Source organism: Schistocerca americana, chromosome 8 (genome assembly GCF_021461395.2).
Source record: "Schistocerca americana isolate TAMUIC-IGC-003095 chromosome 8, iqSchAmer2.1, whole genome shotgun sequence".
Classification (NCBI taxonomy): Eukaryota; Metazoa; Arthropoda; class Insecta; order Orthoptera; family Acrididae; genus Schistocerca; species Schistocerca americana.
In genome coordinates, this window is record NC_060126.1 from 74183821 (window position 1) to 74204235 (window position 20415).

The 20415-nt window shown below is 59.6% G+C and overlaps 1 protein-coding gene across 1 annotated transcript in view; it reads left to right on the forward strand.

The window, feature by feature from the left end:
- LOC124545544 overlaps positions 1-20415 on the forward strand; it is a 90201-nt gene that overhangs the window by 33917 nt on the left and 35869 nt on the right. Inside the window, exon 2 of the mRNA XM_047124491.1 lies at positions 3229-4242. Coding sequence (XP_046980447.1) covers positions 3229-4242 — 1014 coding nt within the window. The remainder of the gene's footprint in view (positions 1-3228; positions 4243-20415) is intronic.

Genomic DNA, 20415 nt, shown 5'->3' on the forward strand with positions numbered 1-20415 from the left:
GAGAAACGGCTGTGAATGTTGGCGGGCGAGAGGAGGAGGACGGCGCGCGATGTGGCCCGACGGCTGCGGGCCGATCGGGAAACGGCGGGAGGGCGACGGAAGGCGATGGGGCGGCGGAGGCGCGTTTGCACGGCCGTCATCGCCGCACGCCTCGGCTTGTGTGGCTGTGGCGCCGGCCGCGCTGGCCGGGCTGCCGCGGCGACGGTGTGGGAGTTTTGCCGAAGGTTTGGCCATTGTGGCGGGTCGTCGGCTGGGGCTGTGGGGGCGGCATTTGGGCGGGGGCGGCGATTCTCGGCGGGCCGACCCAGGCTGTAGCGCGCGGTAGCTGCAGTTTGGCCGTGGTTTGCGGCGCTGCCGTGGCGACTGGTTGGCGACTGTGGTGTGGCTGTGTGTAGCCCCATCCTCGGTGGTTTGAAAGGCGCGGGCGGTTGTGGCGCAGGTTTGGGGCTGCTCCGCACAGGCTGTCGGACGTTGGGCGGTAGCAAGCGCGGGAGGCGCGGCGCGGCGGCGCGCAGAGTGGCGGCCGCTCTCTCGGCCGTCCGCGCCCGCCCGCGACACTGGCTGGGCCTTGTGATTCTCTGCTCTGCTGCTGTGCTGTGCTTGCGTGCCTGCCGTCCCGCTCGCTCTCGCTGTGTGTTACGCGCGTCGTCGAAATGGCAGATCAGGCGGCTACGAACGAGACTGCTGCGGCACCCGCCGCCACCGGCACTACGAAGAAGGCCAAGTCTGCGTCGTCTGCGAAGAAGCCGCGCGCCAAGCCTGCGCACCCGCGCACCTCTGAGATGGTGACGGCCGCCATCAAGAGTCTGAAGGAGCGCGGCGGGTCGTCGCTGCAGGCGATCAAGAAGTACATAGCCGCGCACTACAAGCTGGACGCGGAGAAGCTGGCGCCGTTTATCAAGAAGTACCTCAAGTCGGCCGTCGTGGCGGGCGAGCTGGTGCAGACGAAGGGGAAGGGCGCGTCCGGCTCGTTCAAGCTTGCCGGCGCCGGCGGCGGGGGGGCGGCCGAGGGCGGCAAGGCTCGTGCCGGCGGTGCCAAGAAGAAGCGCGCCGCTCCGGCCAGCAAGGAGAAGAAGGGCGCCCGTGCGGCCGGCGCAAAGAAGGCTGGTGGCGTGAAGGCGGCGACCGGTCGGAAGGCGGGCGCCGCCAAGAAGGCGTCTGCGGCGTCGGCCGCTCCCGCGGGTGCGAAGAAGGCGGCTGCGGCCAAGCCGGCCAAGGCCAAGTCGCCGTCGAAGGCGAAGAAGGCCGCCAAGGTTCCGACGAAGAAGCCGAAGGCGCCGCGCCCGAAGAAGGCGACGACGCCGTCTAAGGCGAAGGCTTCGCCCAAGAAGAAGAAGTAGAGTAGAGGAGAAAGAGATGGGAATGGAAGGGTTTGGCGCTTGACTCCGTCGTCCCCACCCCCCGTCGTCGTCTAGTGGCGCGCAAGAGACGCGCGGCCCAAAACGGCCCTTCTCAGGGCCATCAAAGCACGTCGGGGAAGGTTTTGATTGTCGTGTTGCGTTTGGTGTGGGTGTCTGTCTGGCGTTTCTGTATGCCCGTGGGGATGCTGTTTGCGTGCCGTGGTGGTTGGATTGCGGGGGTCGGTGGCGGGTGTGGGCGGCGGTAGCGGTAAGCGGTGTTGTTGTTGTTGTTGTTGTTGTTGTTGTCGTGGTTGATTGTCGCCGTGTTTGTGGCGGCGGCCGACGGTTGGTTTTCTGTCACGTTGTTTTGTTTGAATACGTTGGTTGGCTTGCCTGCGTTCGTTCTTCTCGGATGTCTGTCTTGTCGAGTCGTGTCTGGTCTTTGTTTTGTTTTGTTCCTTTGTGTGTGTGTGTGTGTGTGTGTGTGTGTGTGTGTGTGTGTGTGTGTTATGTTTTGCAACGGGGGGCACGTTGAGATGCGGAAGGAGTCGGCGGGGATTTCGGTGGCGTGTAGAGCGAGCGAGCGCGCCTGCCTGGCCGTTGGCCGTCGGAGTGGAGTGCGGGTTGTTTTGTTTTCGAAACGAAAGCGGCGGCCGGCCAGCCACCCGTGCGGTGTGACGTCGGCCGTTGGGTATTGTGCGCTTTGAGCGCCGGGGAGGGATGATGTGTGATTGTTGCGCGCTGCTAGCAGGCAGGCAGAGTGAGCGGGTGTGGCGGACGGACGGGAAGTGGTGGTTTTTGTTTTTGGGTTGCGGGGCGAGAGGCAGGCGACCGACAAAGTTTGCTCGCGACGGAGAGATGTTAGTGGCCCTGAAAAGGGCCGTTTTTGTTTGTGCGGTGCGGTGCCGCGGCGCGGTTTAGGCGCGCTCGCCGCGGATGCGGCGCGCGAGCTGGATGTCCTTGGGCATGATGGTGACGCGCTTGGCGTGGATTGCGCACAGGTTGGTGTCTTCGAAGAGGCCGACGAGGTAGGCCTCGCTGGCCTCCTGCAGGGCCATGACTGCGGAGCTCTGGAAGCGCAGGTCGGTCTTGAAGTCCTGGGCGATCTCGCGCACTAGGCGCTGGAATGGCAGCTTGCGGATGAGCAGCTCTGTGCTCTTCTGGTAGCGCCTGATTTCTCGCAGGGCGACGGTGCCCGGCCTGTAGCGGTGGGGCTTCTTGACGCCTCCGGTGGCGGGCGCGCTCTTCCTCGCCGCCTTGGTGGCGAGCTGTTTGCGCGGCGCCTTTCCGCCGGTGGACTTGCGGGCCGTTTGCTTTGTGCGGGCCATGGCGGTAGCGGTAGCGGTAGCGGAGCGGCGTGCGTGGAGGTTAGGTGCGGCGCGGCGTCCGGTGCTGCCTTGACAACGGGCCCGCGCGCCTCCGTGCTGCGCTTATATGCCCTCGGTTGCGCGTGGTGGGGGGAGGGCGGGCCAGAGTCTATATAGGGGGGCGGCGGGCGCGCTGGGCGCAGAGAAGGAGAAGAGAGAGAGACTGCGCTGAGCCGCCGTAGCGAGAGGACGCTCTGGCTCACCGCAGCTGCTATTGTCTCGCTCGCGCTATTGTTCTCGCGCGTCTTTGTCTGCGCGCCTTTGTTAAGGTGCGTTGGTCAACGGCGCCCGCGTGGCAAAAGCAAAAGCTTGTCTCTCCTGCTGACTACTCGCACGCGGGTTTGTTAGCGGCAAAATTGTCGTGTTATCTGCTACTGGCTGTGGCACAAATCGATTCAGGAATCGATTTGCGTCACGCCTAGGGAACGATAGGGCACGCTGTGATCCAGGACCCCCTTCACGTGGGACCAGTCCGCGATCACTAGAGTTAGATACCTACATCTTTTCTTTCTCAATTACAGGTGCCCCATGGACCCAAATAATAGCTGCCTAACCGCCAAAGAGGATGTTGTCCCGACAGATCGCACTCTGTCGGCGGCAGCATCCGCCACACCACCCGCCTACAGCGATACCGCGTCCACGGTCGGCGCTTCTTGCGCCCCCTCAGGCTACCACCCCATCTCTGCAGTTGAGCTGTTCGTGATTATGAATCGCGCAGCAAAGCCAACAACACCCGCAGAAAAAGAGGCCGCGGAAAAGGCGTACAAACTTTTCGTGCGCCACGAATTAAGCGCCGCCCTGGCACAGCTGCCGCCAACAGAGGCTTCCTATCTGCTGAGTGGACTGCCGCGCTCGGCCTTAGAAGAGGTGATTGTTCCGCCGGGAGTCCTGCCGGGTGTAGCAACCCAAGACGCTGCTGCCCCGGCGGAGGCGGCCCCGAGTGGTGTTGCGTCACCAGACGTGGCTACTCAAGAAGCCAGTGCTCTGCTGATCGCCCCAACGGACAATTCCAGTGAAGAAGCCGCTAGTGCGCCAGTCCTCGCCGTGCAGGGACTGACTGACAGCGACCACCCAAACCCAACACGGCACCCAACAACGCCAGTTCTACTAGAAATTCCTGAAGCCAACCTGGGGACACTTCTATCGGCAGAAATGCCGATGGATGCGCAACAGGCATCACGGAAACGACCAGCCACCTCCGACTCCGAGGAACAAACTGCAGCAACCGCGCCTGAAGGGCGCCAAACAAAAAAGAAGGCTGCTGCTGCAGACGCACCCACAGCGCCCCCTACAGCCGAGGAAGACGGTTTTACCGTACCAAACCGGCGGCACACTGCCAAGCCCAAAAGGCTTGAGAAGGTGCTCGCCCCACCGCCAGCCACATCAAATCGGTTCGCAGAGGCAACCGAAGTTGTCATGGAAGCGGAACCCGCCGCCCCAGCACGTAAACAGACACGCCCCCCTCCAGTAATCGTGACGTGGGACGACGAGTTCATGGACCTCCGCCGCATGATTAAAGAAGTGGTGGAAGTAAAGTCGTTCAAAGTCCAATCGAATAACGTCTACAAGGTCCTCCCAACATCCATAGACGAGCACAAAAAGCTCATGGATCTCGTTAGGGATCAGGGACTCCATTGCTATACCCACAACACCGAGTCCCTGAAGCTACTAAAGGTGGTTATACGTCACCTGCCAATCAAGATGGACCCTACCCACCTTAAACAACAACTCGCGGAGTCGGGTTTTTCCGCGCGCACGGTAGAATTAATGACATCGCCGCGTACGCACAAAAAGATGCCGTTGTTCCTTGTCGTCCTAGTGGACAACGAGGACAACAGGAAAATCTTCCAACTCGACAAAATTGCGGACATCGACGTTTCAGTCGAACTACTCAAGGCCAAAGGCAAGAGGCTCCAGTGTTACTCCTGCCAAGGCCTAGACCATGTTGCACACAACTGCACCATGCCCGCGCGTTGCGTAAAGTGTGCAGGTGCACACCAAAGCCGTGACTGCGCAAAAAAGCGCGACGAACAGCCCAAATGCTGCAACTGCAGTGAGCCGCATGTTGCTAGCTACAGGGGCTGTAACGCATTCAAATCCCGCAAGCGTGGCAAGGCTGCCAAAAAAGTGCAGCCAGGAGTCAGTTTTGCGTCCGTTGCCGGGAGACGGGCTGCTGAACAGCAGGCCCCGCCTCGCGGTGAACGCCGCCTACCCGCCCGCAACCTGCAACCACCTACCAACACACAGCCGGAACCCAGTGCTGCTGGGCTACTCCCACCGCCCCCCCCGACCCGCGCCGAAAATGGACAGGCTGCCCCTGCTGCGCAGACACCCGTCGCAAAACAGTGCCAGCCCAGTACAGCCCCAGCGCCACCCGCCCCCGCGGCCGCGAGCGCTATCAGTGATGATCTGCAGACGCTACTGCAAACATTAAACAGAATCATGACACAACTACCCAGTCTAGTCTCCGCAGCTGCGACGACCCTCCAGGCCATCGCCCAGCCACCCAGTCATGGATAACGACCATACCCATGGCCTGACTATTTGCGTTTTTAACGCAAACAGTCTTATACCGCAGCAGGGTGAATTTAGGGAATTTCTATACAGCGAGGCAGTAGACATCTGCCTCGTCTGTGAAACATTCCTAAAACCCGGTGTGCACGTCAGGGTCGCAAACTACAGCTGCTACCGCACCGACCGGCCGACCCACGGCGGCGGAACGGCGGCGTATGTTAGGTCGTCCTTGCGGCACTACCCGGTGCAACTGCCACAACTCGAGCACGTTGAAGCCACCGGCGTGACCGTCAACACGTCTGTCGGCAAGATCACCTTCGTGGCGGCATACCGGCCGCCGCGGGGTGTTCTGCAAGAGGCCGATTTCGACACCCTACTGGACATGGGGGGAGGCTGTTCATCGGGGGGGACTTTAACGCAAAGTCCGCCCACTGGAACTCCCGCCTCACAAATGTCAGCGGGCGCCGACTTGAACGCGCCGCCCTCAGACACGGCGCCATCATTCTAGGGCCCTACGACCCAACCCACATCCCAGTGCGCGGACAACCTGACGTTCTCGACGTTGCTATACTGAGGGGGGTCGATAGGTTTACGACTGCCGAGACGAGGACGGCTTTGTCATCAGATCACTTGCCGGTGATCTTCGACATAGACGTCGTCGGCGCGGCGGTGCGGGCCGGTCGTCCATCCTTCAAAAATATCAACGTCGAGCACTTCCAAACCGAGGTACGGGAGTACCTCACAGATGCCCCTGATCCGGAGGAGGTGGGGGCGGAAGCCGCCATCACCTCCCTAAATCAGGCGCACCTGCGAGCGGCAGAGACTGCCACACCTGGTCGCACACGTCAGCCGCAAGACAGGTCGCGACGCCTCCCGCAAGCAATACGGGAGCTCATAGCTGCGAAAAACCATCTCTTCCGTGAGTGGCAAATAACGCGACAGCCGGAAACGAAACGCCGCGTAAACCGCATGCGTCGTGCCATCACTGCGGCCGTCCGCGAACACCGCAACCAAGCATGGGCCGACCTTGTCGAGTCCCTTGACCCAGATGACGGCAGTGCATGGCGAGTCGTGAGAGGTTTTCTGCGCCGCAGGCAGCGCATTCCTCCCCTGCAACTCGGTCAGGACCACTACTGCGAGCCGGACGCCAAGGCAAGTGTCCTAGCGGACACCTTTGAGGCAAACTTCCGACCCGTGGTAGAAGACATCGACGTGGCCCACGTCCGTCTAGTGGAAGAACGTCTCCCAGTCTTCCTCGACGCACGAGAGGAGGGTGACAGCATAGACCCCATCACCGCCGAAGAAGTCGCATTGCAACTCCGATCGCTCAACGCCCGGAGGGCAGGCGGCATCGACGGCATCCCGAACTCACTCCTTAGGAATCTTCCTCAGGAGTACGAGCAATACCTGGCCACAGTCTTTAACGAAATCCTGGCCTCGGGTGTCTACCCTTCGGTGTGGAAACATGCCGAGGTGGTGGCCATCCCGAAGCAAGACAAGGACCCCCGGTCGCCATCCAGCTACAGACCCATCAGCCTCCTCCCAAGTCTCTCGAAGGTTTTCGAGAGACTTTACGTGCGGCGACTTCTGCAACACGTGGACCAGGAAGACATACTGCCAGACGAACAGTTTGGTTTTCGTGGAGGTCACTCCACGACCCACCAGCTGCTCCGCCTCGTGGAACCAGCTATGAGGGCGCTGGAGACGAGGGAATACCTTGGGGCGGTATTCCTGGACGTCTCACGCGCCTTCGACTCCGTGTGGCACGACGGCCTCGTCTACAAGTTGTTTGTACTCGGGGTACCGACGTCGCACGGAGTGCTTCTCAGGTCCTACTTATCTGGCAGGACTTTCCACGTCAGGGCAGAACAGGGAAGGTCCACAAACAGACCCATACGTGCCGGCGTACCGCAGGGATCGGTACTAGGCCCCATACTCTACTCGCTCTTCACCGCCGACGCTCCGCGAGTGAACGGAGTAGAGTTGGCCCTCTATGCGGACGACACTGCTCTGTTCACCCGGAGCATGAACGCGCATACCATGGGGCGTCGCCTCCAGCAAGGATGTGAAGCGCTCGGTGCTTGGGCCACCATGTGGCGCCTTAAATTTAACGCTGGCAAGAGCCAGGCGGTGGCGTTCACGAAGCGCAGAGTGCCGCCAAACCTAGAAGCCCTACACATCGCGGGAGGCCCCATCCCGTGGTCAAAAACAGCTACCTACCTCGGAGTGAGACTAGACCAGCGGCTCACCTGGGCCCCACACATCCAGTGGATCCGAAACAAGGCAATAGGGCGGCTTCGTGCACTCTATCCCTTGTTAAACCCGGAGTCCACATTGCCCTCCCGTCACGGCATCACGCTGTATCTGACACTGGTACGTCCAGTGTTAGAGTACGCGGCCGTGGTGTGGGGCAATGCCGCCGACTCCTCGATACGATCGCTACAATGCGTCCAAAACAAGGCGCTGAAGCTTGCGCTGGGCCTTCCCAGGTTCTACCCAACCACTTTTCTCCATGAAGACACGGGTATCCTGACGTTGCGGGACCGATTCCGAGTCCTAGCACGTCAGTTTTACCAAAAAGCGGGTCAATCCCGCAATCGGCTCATTCGGGGCTTGGGCCAGCAGCAACACCATCGACCAACTACCCGTTGGCCGGACCTGTTGCGGGAATAACCCTTCCCCCAACAACACCAGGACCCACGAGATAAACACCGAGAGGACCCCAACAACAGTTAGGAAGTCTTTTCAAAACATCTCTTTCAGGTCCTGCAGGAACAGCACACAAGTGCTTACCCTGCTCACACACGTGCCTCAGGTAGGCACATGAGTAACGGAGTCGGAGTCGCTGGGCGCAGACCGTAGCCGACTCGCCAGCCGCTGCAGCTGCTGTTTGTGCACGTTTTGCTTTGCCCGAGGAAGGAAGGATGACAGGCCGCGGCAAGGGAGGAAAGGGGCTCGGCAAGGGTGGCGCCAAGCGGCACCGCAAGGTGTTGCGCGACAACATCCAGGGCATCACGAAGCCCGCCATCCGCCGCCTGGCTCGCAGGGGCGGCGTGAAGCGCATCTCTGGTCTGATCTACGAGGAGACCCGCGGGGTGCTGAAGGTGTTCCTGGAGAACGTGATCCGCGACGCGGTGACGTACACTGAGCACGCCAAGCGCAAGACTGTGACGGCCATGGACGTGGTGTACGCCCTGAAGAGGCAGGGGCGCACCCTGTACGGTTTCGGCGGTTAGGCTGCGTCGCAGCGGGCGCTGGCCTTCCCGCGGCCGTGCTTGTGGGTGGGAGAGACTAGAAAACGGCCCTTTTCAGGGCCACCACACTGTTCGGAAGTTGAAAAGTGCGAAAGAGTCTGTGTTGTTGCTGCGTGTGTGCGCTGTGTTGTTTGTTTGTTTGTTTCTTTCTTTCTTTCCGTTTGAGCGACGTGATGTGACTGGGAGGGGAGAAGGAAAGGAAACGTGTCATGTGGCTGGCTGTGTGTGGAGCTGCTTCGTTTGTGTGTTTGTTATTGTGTGTCTTTGTATCGATCGCGACGGAGATGGCGGGCTGTGTGTTGTTGTGCGAGAGGCGGTGATTATTTGCTTGCGTGGTTTGTCTCTGTGTGTTTGTTTGCGGCGGCGTTGGGGTTTCCGAGGCAAGGCGTGTGGGCATAGGCGGCCGGATCAGCTGTTTCGTTCGTGTCGACGGCCGTTGCGCGCGGGAGTGGAGGGCGGTGTGTCGACACGCCTCCCTTTAACAATGGTCATTATTGCTGCCGTTGTCGGTTTGGAAGGCGACTGCGACCGTGCAAAATGTGTGTGTGTGTGTGTGTGTGTGTGTGTGTGTGTGTGTTGGGCCACACGGGCTGTGTGGACGACAAGATGGCGGACGTGCGCCGGCGGCGGCTGTGCTGTGACAGTGCAAAGTTAAAACAAAACAAGGTGCGGCGAGTACGACTGAAATTTTGCTTTGGACGTAGGTGTGTGTGGTGGCCCTGAAAAGGGCCGATTGTTGTGGGCCGAGCCGGCAAAGCGCGTTGCGTGCAGGGGAGCACGCGGCGCTGCGATTGCCTGGCCTCCTTTAGGCCTTCTTCTCGGTCTTCTTTGGCAGCAGGACGGCCTGGATGTTGGGCAGGACACCACCCTGTGCGATGGTGACGCCCGACAGGAGCTTGTTGAGCTCCTCGTCGTTGCGGATGGCAAGCTGCAGGTGGCGCGGGATGATGCGCGTCTTCTTGTTGTCGCGGGCCGCGTTTCCGGCCAGCTCGAGCACCTCAGCCGCGAGGTACTCCATGACGGCGGCGAGGTAGACGGGCGCCCCGGCGCCGACGCGCTCTGCGTAGTTTCCCTTGCGCAGGAGGCGGTGGATTCTGCCGACCGGGAACTGGAGCCCAGCCCTGCTTGAGCGGGACTTTGACTTGCCCTTGACTTTGCCTCCCTTTCCGCGTCCGGACATGGCGATGGGCTAGCGACGGTGCACACGAAACGGAAACGAAAACGACCGGTGCGAGCGGCAGCGAGTCGAGCAGCGGAGTGCGTGCCGGCGCAGCCGGGGTGGGGGTGCTTTATGGGCTCGGGTGCGGCGGCCGGTTGCGCGCGCGCCCCATTGGTCGGCGGCCGCAACAGGGCGAGCTGGTAAAGGTGCGGCGGCGGCTGGCGGCGGGTGCCACTGTGTGGGGAGACGCTGACTAGAGCGGAGCGCTTGCTACTGGTGTTGCTGCTGCCGTACGTTGGTTCGAGATGCCGCCCAAGACTAGCGGGAAGGCCGCCAAGAAGGCTGGCAAGGCGCAGAAGAACATTTCGAAGGGCGACAAGAAGAAGAAGCGCAAGAGGAAGGAGAGCTATGCCATCTACATCTACAAGGTGCTGAAGCAGGTGCACCCTGACACGGGCATCTCGTCGAAGGCGATGAGCATCATGAACAGCTTCGTGAACGACATTTTCGAGCGCATTGCGGCCGAGGCTTCTCGCCTGGCGCACTACAACAAGCGCTCGACCATCACGTCCCGCGAGATCCAGACCGCTGTGCGGCTGTTGCTGCCTGGCGAGCTGGCCAAGCACGCCGTGAGCGAGGGCACGAAGGCGGTGACCAAGTACACGAGCTCCAAGTAAGGAGGTGGCTCTGGAATGGAAGGAAGGATGGAGAAGGCTCCTCCGTTGCGAGAGCGGCAAAACGGCCCTTTTCAGGGCCACCAACTTGCCTTTTGCGGGAAGGGCGGAATTGTTGTTGTTGTTTGTGTGGACGGCTGTGATGTATGTGTGCATTTTGATTGTGGGTGGGGGGGCGCGTCAAAGCGTGTTGCGCGGGGTACGGCCACGAGGTTGGTCGCCGTGGCGTGGAATGGTGGCACGCCTCGTTGGCGTGGTTTTTGACCCATTGGTGTTGTTGGTGTGTGTGTGTGTGTGTGTGTGTGTTACCCGTCTGCGAGGGGGGACAGTGTGATCGGCGACTTTTGTGTCACCGTAACGACGGCCGTTTGCGGGTTTGTTTTTTTGCACATCATACATGGCGAGGGTGAAATGTGAAATGTTTTTGTTTGGTTTTTTTTGCCGCCCACTATTCCCTTTGCTGTACGCCGAGTTTGACAATGGTGCGACGTAACTGCAGCGTGGAGGTGTGTGAGTGACGTTGAAATGAACGTGCCATTAAGACGCATTGTTTTGTTGTTGTATTGTACTGTACGTGTACGGCGACACGCACGATGATGTACCATTCGACTCTGATGTTTGATAGCCGTGTCTGACTGATTGCGTACGACGCACGCACACCGATGTCGTCATTCAAGATGCACGCTAGACGACGACGGCGGCGGCGGCGGTCGTTTGTTTGGCGAATGTCTGTACACGTGTTTGTCTGTGTCCATCCGGTATGTATTTGTTTGTTTGAAAGTGTTTTGTGTGTCGGTGACGTGGTCCGATCCGTCGCCCCCTGAGTAACTGTCGATCGGCGCGATAGACCGGCGTCACGCAACTGAACCGAAGTCTTGGGCACACCCGTCATACTGTTGTACACCGTCGCGCTGAGAACGGTAACGAAAGGTTGACTTTGATCGGTCGAATGTCTGGGCAGAACGTGAGGAATGAGGCAAGAGTGCAAGGAGGGGGGGCAAAAGAGAGAGGAAGGGAAAAAGGGGAGGAAACGCATTCGTAGAGCAACGGAACGTTCCCGTGTCGGAGGCGTATTGGAGCCGCACTGAAATGCGTTTAACGGCGGCGCGGCTGCAAGTGTCTGCCGTGGTGAACGTTACCTTTGACGGCTGCATTGGGCTTTGCCTTTGCTTTTGCTTTCGCTTTCGCGTTCGCTTTCGCTTTCCCGGATGTACGTAACGTTTGTTGATATGGTTCTGAGGAAGAGTGTATGACAGTGCCGTGCCGTCCATGTTCGTGTGCCCTCCCATTGTGTGTATGCTATTGTCTGTGTACTTGAATGATGTATGTAGGTGTTAGTGGACATGTTTTACCAGTGGGGGGAAATGGATCGTCGATAGTTGCCGTCACTCTGTCACGGTCGAGATGACGCACCCTCCGTACAGAAAGGTGTCGGGAAAGTGTGTGTGTGCGTCCGTGAATTGGCAGTGTTTGGAGGTGGGCGTGCCCTGCATGTGGCCCGGAAAAGGCTGTTCGTTAGGCGGTAGTGTTGTGTGGACAGGGGAGGGGCATGCGTAACGCTGCTGGCATGGCATTTCGGGAGATGGGAGGGGGCAAACGAGGAAACGAGGAGCGGCGGCCAAAGACGGGACGGGGAGGGGCGCGGTGTGGGTGGCTTGCGCCTGTGCTCGGCGTTGTGGTTTGTGCAAAAGAGGAGGAGAAAAACAATGTGAGTTGCCAGGGAGGGGAGCGGTGTTGTGTTGTGGTTGTCGTGGTGTAGCCGCAGACGCGGCTGTCAGTGAACGTGGCGAGACGGACGGATGCGCGGAGGGGCGGGGGCGGCGCATTTCGCCGGTGCCGTGCCGTGCCGTGCCATGCCTGAAAGCCGCGTGGTCGCTGTGTTGTTGGTGGCGTGGGGGCGAGGAGAGTACCGTACGGGTGTGCTTGTGCGCCGGAAATGGCACACTGCGCCCGCCCGTCTTGGAGGCTGATGGCTGTGGTGTGGAAATGGGGCGCGGTGATGTTGAAGAACAGAAAAGAAACCAAGAAAACGGAAGGCGTGATGCGGCGGTGGTGGTGAGAGCGGGAAAAACAAAACAAAAAAAAAAAAACAACAAGAAACAAAAAAGAAAACAAAAAGTCTATCAATATTAAAATGTAAATGGAAATGGAAATGGACCCAGGTATAACCTCCCTGCACAAATAGCAGAGAGTCCGATGATAATAAAAATGTGCCAGAATGTTAACGTCCCTACAAAACAAACCCAACGATAATATTAATGAAAGAGTGAACCGTATGTAACATTGCAACAGACATAATGAAACCTGATAAATTGTATAAGGGCAGCAGCGTTGACCTTTGGCCCTGTATTCAGAATAAAAAGAGCCAAAGATCGTTACCCCAATGAAAAAGACACTGAAACACGTATGTAACATAGTAGCGATGGCGAGACATTGTAGCATCTGTGACCAGAGAGTTTGCGCTGGACTGCGCGAGTGTTGCGAGCGGTTCTCAGTCAGTCAGTCTGTCAGTAGTCGTTGCGAGTCCGTAGCTCTGTGTAGTTGAGGGCTGTACTCTGTCAGTAGTCGTCGCGTGCAGTACGCTAATAGTCGTCATGCAGAGCGGTCGGTCAGTAGTAGCAGCCGAGTGCGGTTGTGTGATGTAGGCGGTCGGCAACACTGGTCAAGATGGTGAATAAGGTATACTGTTAATTAATATAATCATTAGATAATGAAAAATTGTAATTATTCTCCAACAAGTTCCCCAATAATAATTTTTATTTCAAAAGCATTTTTCAAACATTTAATTTTTTATTGAACTAAAGAGTTCGTTGCACTTCACATTTCATTCCACGTCTTTGAAGAAAAATGTCACTAAAATCACAAAAAAAGAGAATATTATTATTTGCAATGCAGTTCCTCCAAGCGCTGCGCAACAACCAGAGCAGAAATGTGACATCCATTTATTCGGAGGTAAGACTTTAATTCTGATTGTTTTGCACAGGGCCAAAGACCGATATTTCGGTTTAATTGAAGTTTCTTGTCACTGAACGGACTTTTGTAAATGTTGTGTGAAGACTTTATATTTGAGTCAGATTGCGAATTTCACATTTTTGTTGCCATTTTCAATACCTCTCATTGTGGGCGAGGTTACAATTAGCGCAATGTCCATTAGCATCCGTAAATAACATTGTCCATTATTTTAAATTTTGCTGGGAGGTTACAACACACACACAAAAAAAAAACAAAAAAATTGCATTTATATCCGCTCCTCAATTGTAGATACCCCTTACACAGCTGTGTGCAATGAATGAGTGCTGGCTGGTAATTAATTGCACTCCTTGGAGGGAAATGCCATAGGAAGTAGTCTTTAAAAAGTGAATGTTTTTCGTTAAGAGACAAAAGTTACTTTAGAAAAAAAGTAATAGTGGGGCTTTTGTTGTTGAACAAAAGAAGTACAATGAACATACGTTATCAGATTTGCGCAATGCAGCGTCACACCACCTTTTTGATTATAACACAATATACTATACATCGTCCCGAACCGTGACCAGAGTCGCGAGACGAGCAGAGCACGCCGCCGACGCCCGCTCAGTACAACCGTCCACCCGCTACTACTGTCGACCGACTACTACCTCTCCCGACTCGCGCTACAATATATATAACAACTGTTCCTGGCGACCCGGTGCGTGCCACTACTGTCGTCTGGCGCGGTCCAAGCGCCGACTAGCAGCGATAAAGAACTCTCTGGTCAGACAGAGATGCTGTCATGCCTCGCCATCGCTCTGGTAATGAATACATACGTGTTGCAGCGTGCGTACCACCGGAACACGCAGTGGCGGAGCCAAAGACTGTGTTGTCGAGGTCGAGTGCGAGTGGGAAGAGAGGCAGCGTCGGCACGGAGATGCAAGCGAGCGCGAGACGCACGGGGGCTGCGGCGTGTCGCGTTTGCGGTCGGCGCCTTTGGTGGCAACGGCCGGGACAAGCAGCGGTGTATGGTGTGGTGCGGGGCGGACAGGGGCGGCGGTGGACGGGGAGGAGGCGGCGCGACGACGGCATGGGGGCGAAAACGGGACGGGGGACGGCGGATGTTGAGAGGCGTCACGCGCGGACAGGACACAGACACAGAGACACACAGATTGGAAAGGGAGGGTGCGCGGTAGTAGTTGGGAATGTGCGTACCGTGCGGGATGGGAGTGGGCGAGGAACACGGTCGTGGCCCCTGTTTTGGGTGCGTGTGATGACGTCGGTGTGTTGTGGGAAGGGAAGGTGCTGTGGCGGCGGCGCGTAATGGGCGTAGGCCGAAAAGAGAAAGGAACGTGGGCAGTGTGTTGGCAAGCGTCGGTTCGACTGCGACGTTGATGGGCAGGGCAGGGCAAGGTTAATGGTGGTAGGAGTAGGCGTGTGGGCGCAAAAAATCTGCCGCTGCAGGCGGTGCCGTAACCGCCATGGCGGGAAGGAGAGAGGGCCAAAGAAAGAAAGAAAGAAAGAAAGAAAGAAGAAAACAAAAAAAAAAAAAAAAAAAAAAAAAGGAGGGGGGGGGGGCGAAAGTGGAGAGGCGGTGGTGTGAGAAGGGCGGGGGCGGAAGGAAGGCAGGAAGGACAAGAGGCGAGGCGACGGCTTGCTTTGTGTATCGGTCGGTCTCTGGCTATGCTTCGTTTTCTGCAGCAGGGTCGGTGCGCGGCGTGGCTCGCGGCAGTGGGAACGCCTGGTGGCTGGACGGCCAGCAATGCGGTTGGATGGGCGGCCACAGCACCGCACCTGTGCCCGAGGAGGAGACGCTGGCGGCGGGCCCTGAGGTGAGGCCGGCTCGGCTGGGGCTGTGGATGTGTAGGTGTGCGCCGCTGCTGCAACAACGAGTAAAACGCGAGAAGGAGGGATGGCGGTAGAGAGAAAAAAAAAAAAAAAAAAGGTCGTGTTGTGTTGATGCGCAGGCAGACGCGTACAGAGGGACGAGCCCGGTCTGCAGCAGGGTGTGGCCGTGCCGAGTGCAGAGCAGCGGCGGCTCGGTTGGTTCGGCCCGGCCCGGCCCGGCGGGCCGCGCTGTTGTCGCGGACGTGAGCGCCCCCTGGCGGGTGGCCGGAGGCGGCGCGGCGTGTTGGACGTGTGGCTGGTGGCAGTGCACAATTTGCGAGTGGCTGGCGGTGTGGTGTGGCGGTTGGCGCGTCGGGCGGCGGAGAGGTATGTGTTGCGGGCGCCCTTTGCTGCGCTGCGTCGTTGCGTGTGCCGTACAGGGCGGGCGCTTGTCGACTGTGTGGGCGGTGTGGCGAATTGGCGTGAAACGGCTGCCGAGAGGTGTGTGGTAGCGAGCCGGTCGGTGGTGTCAGTGCGAAGGGGAATGTGCGTGCGTTTGGCGGTTTCGGTGTGCTTTTTGCGGCGTGAGAGTGGGAATTAGTGGGGCCGGCTGTTGTGTTGGTTCCTTGTGTCTTGTGTCGCGTAGCTTGATGGCAACGTGGAAGGACGCCGGTTTCGTTTCGAGCCTTGCGTGTGGTTGTCGACGTTGACTGGTTGGCGTGTGCCGATGCACGTGCATGTGTGGGTCGCGAGTGCGTTTTTGGCTGGCTGTGTGTGTGTGTGTGTTTTGGGGGGGAAGGGGGAGGCGGTGGTGAAAGTGCAGTCGTTGCCACGGGCGTCGTCGGGTGGGGCTGGGGCTGTGCGTCGTGGCGGAAAGGTGGTAGGTTGCGGGAAGCGAGCCCGTCGTTGACGGTGTCGCGTGAGTTGTGAATCGAGTGGGGCGCGGGGCGCGGGACAGGAGCAGCGTGCCGCTGCGTCGTGGTCGTCAGCAGAGGCTGTGCGTGTGCTTGTCCTTTTTGTGGGCGGTTCGTGCGAGGCGTTTTTGTTTTGTGTTGCCCTAGTTGTTAGTTTATTTTGTTTGTGTTTGTTATTTTGAGACGACGACTGGTTGGTGGCGTGCGCGCGAAGTGGCGGTGTGCGCTTCCCGTGTCGTTTGTGTTGTTTGGTTTTTTTGTTTTTGTGTGTTTTTTTTTTTTTTTTTTTGCACTGGGCCCCGGTGGGTGGGTGCGTGTGTGTCGATTGCCGGCTGGCGAAAGGTGCGCCATCGGCGGGGTGGGTCGCCGGCACAAGTAGAGGCGGCGGCGTTGTTGCTGTTGCTGTTGTTGTGTGGTGTTTGTTTTGTTCGGCTGTGTCGGCGAGCTGTGTTGCGGTGCGTGTGAATGGTGGTGCAAAAGTGCTGGCGTTGGGGCTGCGACTGCGACGGCGGCGAGCCGCGGGCGCGCCATTGATAGTGATGTTGTGAACAGCGGCTGTGTACGGTAGTGGTGTTGTTGTAGCACGACGTGCATCCGGGCCGGCGCGGAAAGCGCAGTTGCGGGCGGTTGCCCTTCGGTGCCAGCCATGTCGCGTGAGCGGCGGGTTGCTCTGGTGTCGACACGTGGTGCTCTGGGTTGTTGTGTGGTGCCCTTTGGCCGGTGGGGGTGGTTCGCGTGTGTCTCGTTCGCGCTCGGTGTCTGGTCGTGGTCGTGCTGCTCCCCCGTCTGTCGGCGGTTTCCGACGTCGTCTGTACGTTTTTGTTCGTTTGCGGCGTGCCTGCCGACGTCGTCCCGTCGCGACCTTTCAACCGAAAGTGTGGCGCCCGAAGGTGAACGAACGTAACCCTGACCTCGGCGCTTTACGCTGAGCCGAGCGAACCGAACCGAACCGAACCTAACCTGTGGTGTGGCGAGGTGAGCTCAGCCTGTGAGCCCCTAACGTCTACGTAAGGTAAGCTGTCCGGCTCACGCCTCACGTTTGAACGCTTTTTTAACCTACGTTTGACGCTTCTTAACCTAGCACTGACCCCTTAACCTAACGTGTAACCTAACCTAACCTAACCTAACCTAACCTAACCTAACCTAACCTAACCTAACCTAACCTAACCCAACCTAACCTAACCTCTGACGCCTGACGTGTTTGAATGCTTAACCTAAGTTTGACGCTTAACCTAACCCAAGTCCCCTTAACCTAACCCACGTCCACCTAACCTAACCTAACGTAGACGTGTAAACGTAATGTGTAACGCGTAACGTGTAAGGTCGGCTGTCGTGTGTGCTTGACGGCAGATTGGGTTGGTCTGTAGATTCGGATTGCGGTTTGCCTCGGTCGAGGGGTTGGGTCGGAAGCGGCGAGGGGCGGCGGCGCCTGTTGCGCAGGCGGCGTCCGTTTGCGGCGGGCAATTGTTGAGAAACGGCTGTGAATGTTGGCGGGCGAGAGGAGGAGGACGGCGCGCGATGTGGCCCGACGGCTGCGGGCCGATCGGGAAACGGCGGGAGGGCGACGGAAGGCGATGGGGCGGCGGAGGCGCGTTTGCACGGCCGTCATCGCCGCACGCCTCGGCTTGTGTGGCTGTGGCGCCGGCCGCGCTGGCCGGGCTGCCGCGGCGACGGTGTGGGAGTTTTGCCGAAGGTTTGGCCATTGTGGCGGGTCGTCGGCTGGGGCTGTGGGGGCGGCATTTGGGCGGGGGCGGCGATTCTCGGCGGGCCGACCCAGGCTGTAGCGCGCGGTAGCTGCAGTTTGGCCGTGGTTTGCGGCGCTGCCGTGGCGACTGGTTGGCGACTGTGGTGTGGCTGTGTGTAGCCCCATCCTCGGTGGTTTGAAAGGCGCGGGCGGTTGTGGCGCAGGTTTGGGGCTGCTCCGCACAGGCTGTCGGACGTTGGGCGGTAGCAAGCGCGGGAGGCGCGGCGCGGCGGCGCGCAGAGTGGCGGCCGCTCTCTCGGCCGTCCGCGCCCGCCCGCGACACTGGCTGGGCCTTGTGATTCTCTGCTCTGCTGCTGTGCTGTGCTTGCGTGCCTGCCGTCCCGCTCGCTCTCGCTGTGTGTTACGCGCGTCGTCGAAATGGCAGATCAGGCGGCTACGAACGAGACTGCTGCGGCACCCGCCGCCACCGGCACTACGAAGAAGGCCAAGTCTGCGTCGTCTGCGAAGAAGCCGCGCGCCAAGCCTGCGCACCCGCGCACCTCTGAGATGGTGACGGCCGCCATCAAGAGTCTGAAGGAGCGCGGCGGGTCGTCGCTGCAGGCGATCAAGAAGTACATAGCCGCGCACTACAAGCTGGACGCGGAGAAGCTGGCGCCGTTTATCAAGAAGTACCTCAAGTCGGCCGTCGTGGCGGGCGAGCTGGTGCAGACGAAGGGGAAGGGCGCGTCCGGCTCGTTCAAGCTTGCCGGCGCCGGCGGCGGGGGGGCGGCCGAGGGCGGCAAGGCTCGTGCCGGCGGTGCCAAGAAGAAGCGCGCCGCTCCGGCCAGCAAGGAGAAGAAGGGCGCCCGTGCGGCCGGCGCAAAGAAGGCTGGTGGCGTGAAGGCGGCGACCGGTCGGAAGGCGGGCGCCGCCAAGAAGGCGTCTGCGGCGTCGGCCGCTCCCGCGGGTGCGAAGAAGGCGGCTGCGGCCAAGCCGGCCAAGGCCAAGTCGCCGTCGAAGGCGAAGAAGGCCGCCAAGGTTCCGACGAAGAAGCCGAAGGCGCCGCGCCCGAAGAAGGCGACGACGCCGTCTAAGGCGAAGGCTTCGCCCAAGAAGAAGAAGTAGAGTAGAGGAGAAAGAGATGGGAATGGAAGGGTTTGGCGCTTGACTCCGTCGTCCCCACCCCCCGTCGTCGTCTAGTGGCGCGCAAGAGACGCGCGGCCCAAAACGGCCCTTCTCAGGGCCATCAAAGCACGTCGGGGAAGGTTTTGATTGTCGTGTTGCGTTTGGTGTGGGTGTCTGTCTGGCGTTTCTGTATGCCCGTGGGGATGCTGTTTGCGTGCCGTGGTGGTTGGATTGCGGGGGTCGGTGGCGGGTGTGGGCGGCGGTAGCGGTAAGCGGTGTTGTTGTTGTTGTTGTTGTTGTTGTTGTCGTGGTTGATTGTCGCCGTGTTTGTGGCGGCGGCCGACGGTTGGTTTTCTGTCACGTTGTTTTGTTTGAATACGTTGGTTGGCTTGCCTGCGTTCGTTCTTCTCGGATGTCTGTCTTGTCGAGTCGTGTCTGGTCTTTGTTTTGTTTTGTTCCTTTGTGTGTGTGTGTGTGTGTGTGTGTGTGTGTGTGTTATGTTTTGCAACGGGGGGCACGTTGAGATGCGGAAGGAGTCGGCGGGGATTTCGGTGGCGTGTAGAGCGAGCGAGCGCGCCTGCCTGGCCGTTGGCCGTCGGAGTGGAGTGCGGGTTGTTTTGTTTTCGAAACGAAAGCGGCGGCCGGCCAGCCACCCGTGCGGTGTGACGTCGGCCGTTGGGTATTGTGCGCTTTGAGCGCCGGGGAGGGATGATGTGTGATTGTTGCGCGCTGCTAGCAGGCAGGCAGAGTGAGCGGGTGTGGCGGACGGACGGGAAGTGGTGGTTTTTGTTTTTGGGTTGCGGGGCGAGAGGCAGGCGACCGACAAAGTTTGCTCGCGACGGAGAGATGTTAGTGGCCCTGAAAAGGGCCGTTTTTGTTTGTGCGGTGCGGTGCCGCGGCGCGGTTTAGGCGCGCTCGCCGCGGATGCGGCGCGCGAGCTGGATGTCCTTGGGCATGATGGTGACGCGCTTGGCGTGGATTGCGCACAGGTTGGTGTCTTCGAAGAGGCCGACGAGGTAGGCCTCGCTGGCCTCCTGCAGGGCCATGACTGCGGAGCTCTGGAAGCGCAGGTCGGTCTTGAAGTCCTGGGCGATCTCGCGCACTAGGCGCTGGAATGGCAGCTTGCGGATGAGCAGCTCTGTGCTCTTCTGGTAGCGCCTGATTTCTCGCAGGGCGACGGTGCCCGGCCTGTAGCGGTGGGGCTTCTTGACGCCTCCGGTGGCGGGCGCGCTCTTCCTCGCCGCCTTGGTGGCGAGCTGTTTGCGCGGCGCCTTTCCGCCGGTGGACTTGCGGGCCGTTTGCTTTGTGCGGGCCATGGCGGTAGCGGTAGCGGTAGCGGAGCGGCGTGCGTGGAGGTTAGGTGCGGCGCGGCGTCCGGTGCTGCCTTGACAACGGGCCCGCGCGCCTCCGTGCTGCGCTTATATGCCCTCGGTTGCGCGTGGTGGGGGGAGGGCGGGCCAGAGTCTATATAGGGGGGCGGCGGGCGCGCTGGGCGCAGACCGTAGCCGACTCGCCAGCCGCTGCAGCTGCTGTTTGTGCACGTTTTGCTTTGCCCGAGGAAGGAAGGATGACAGGCCGCGGCAAGGGAGGAAAGGGGCTCGGCAAGGGTGG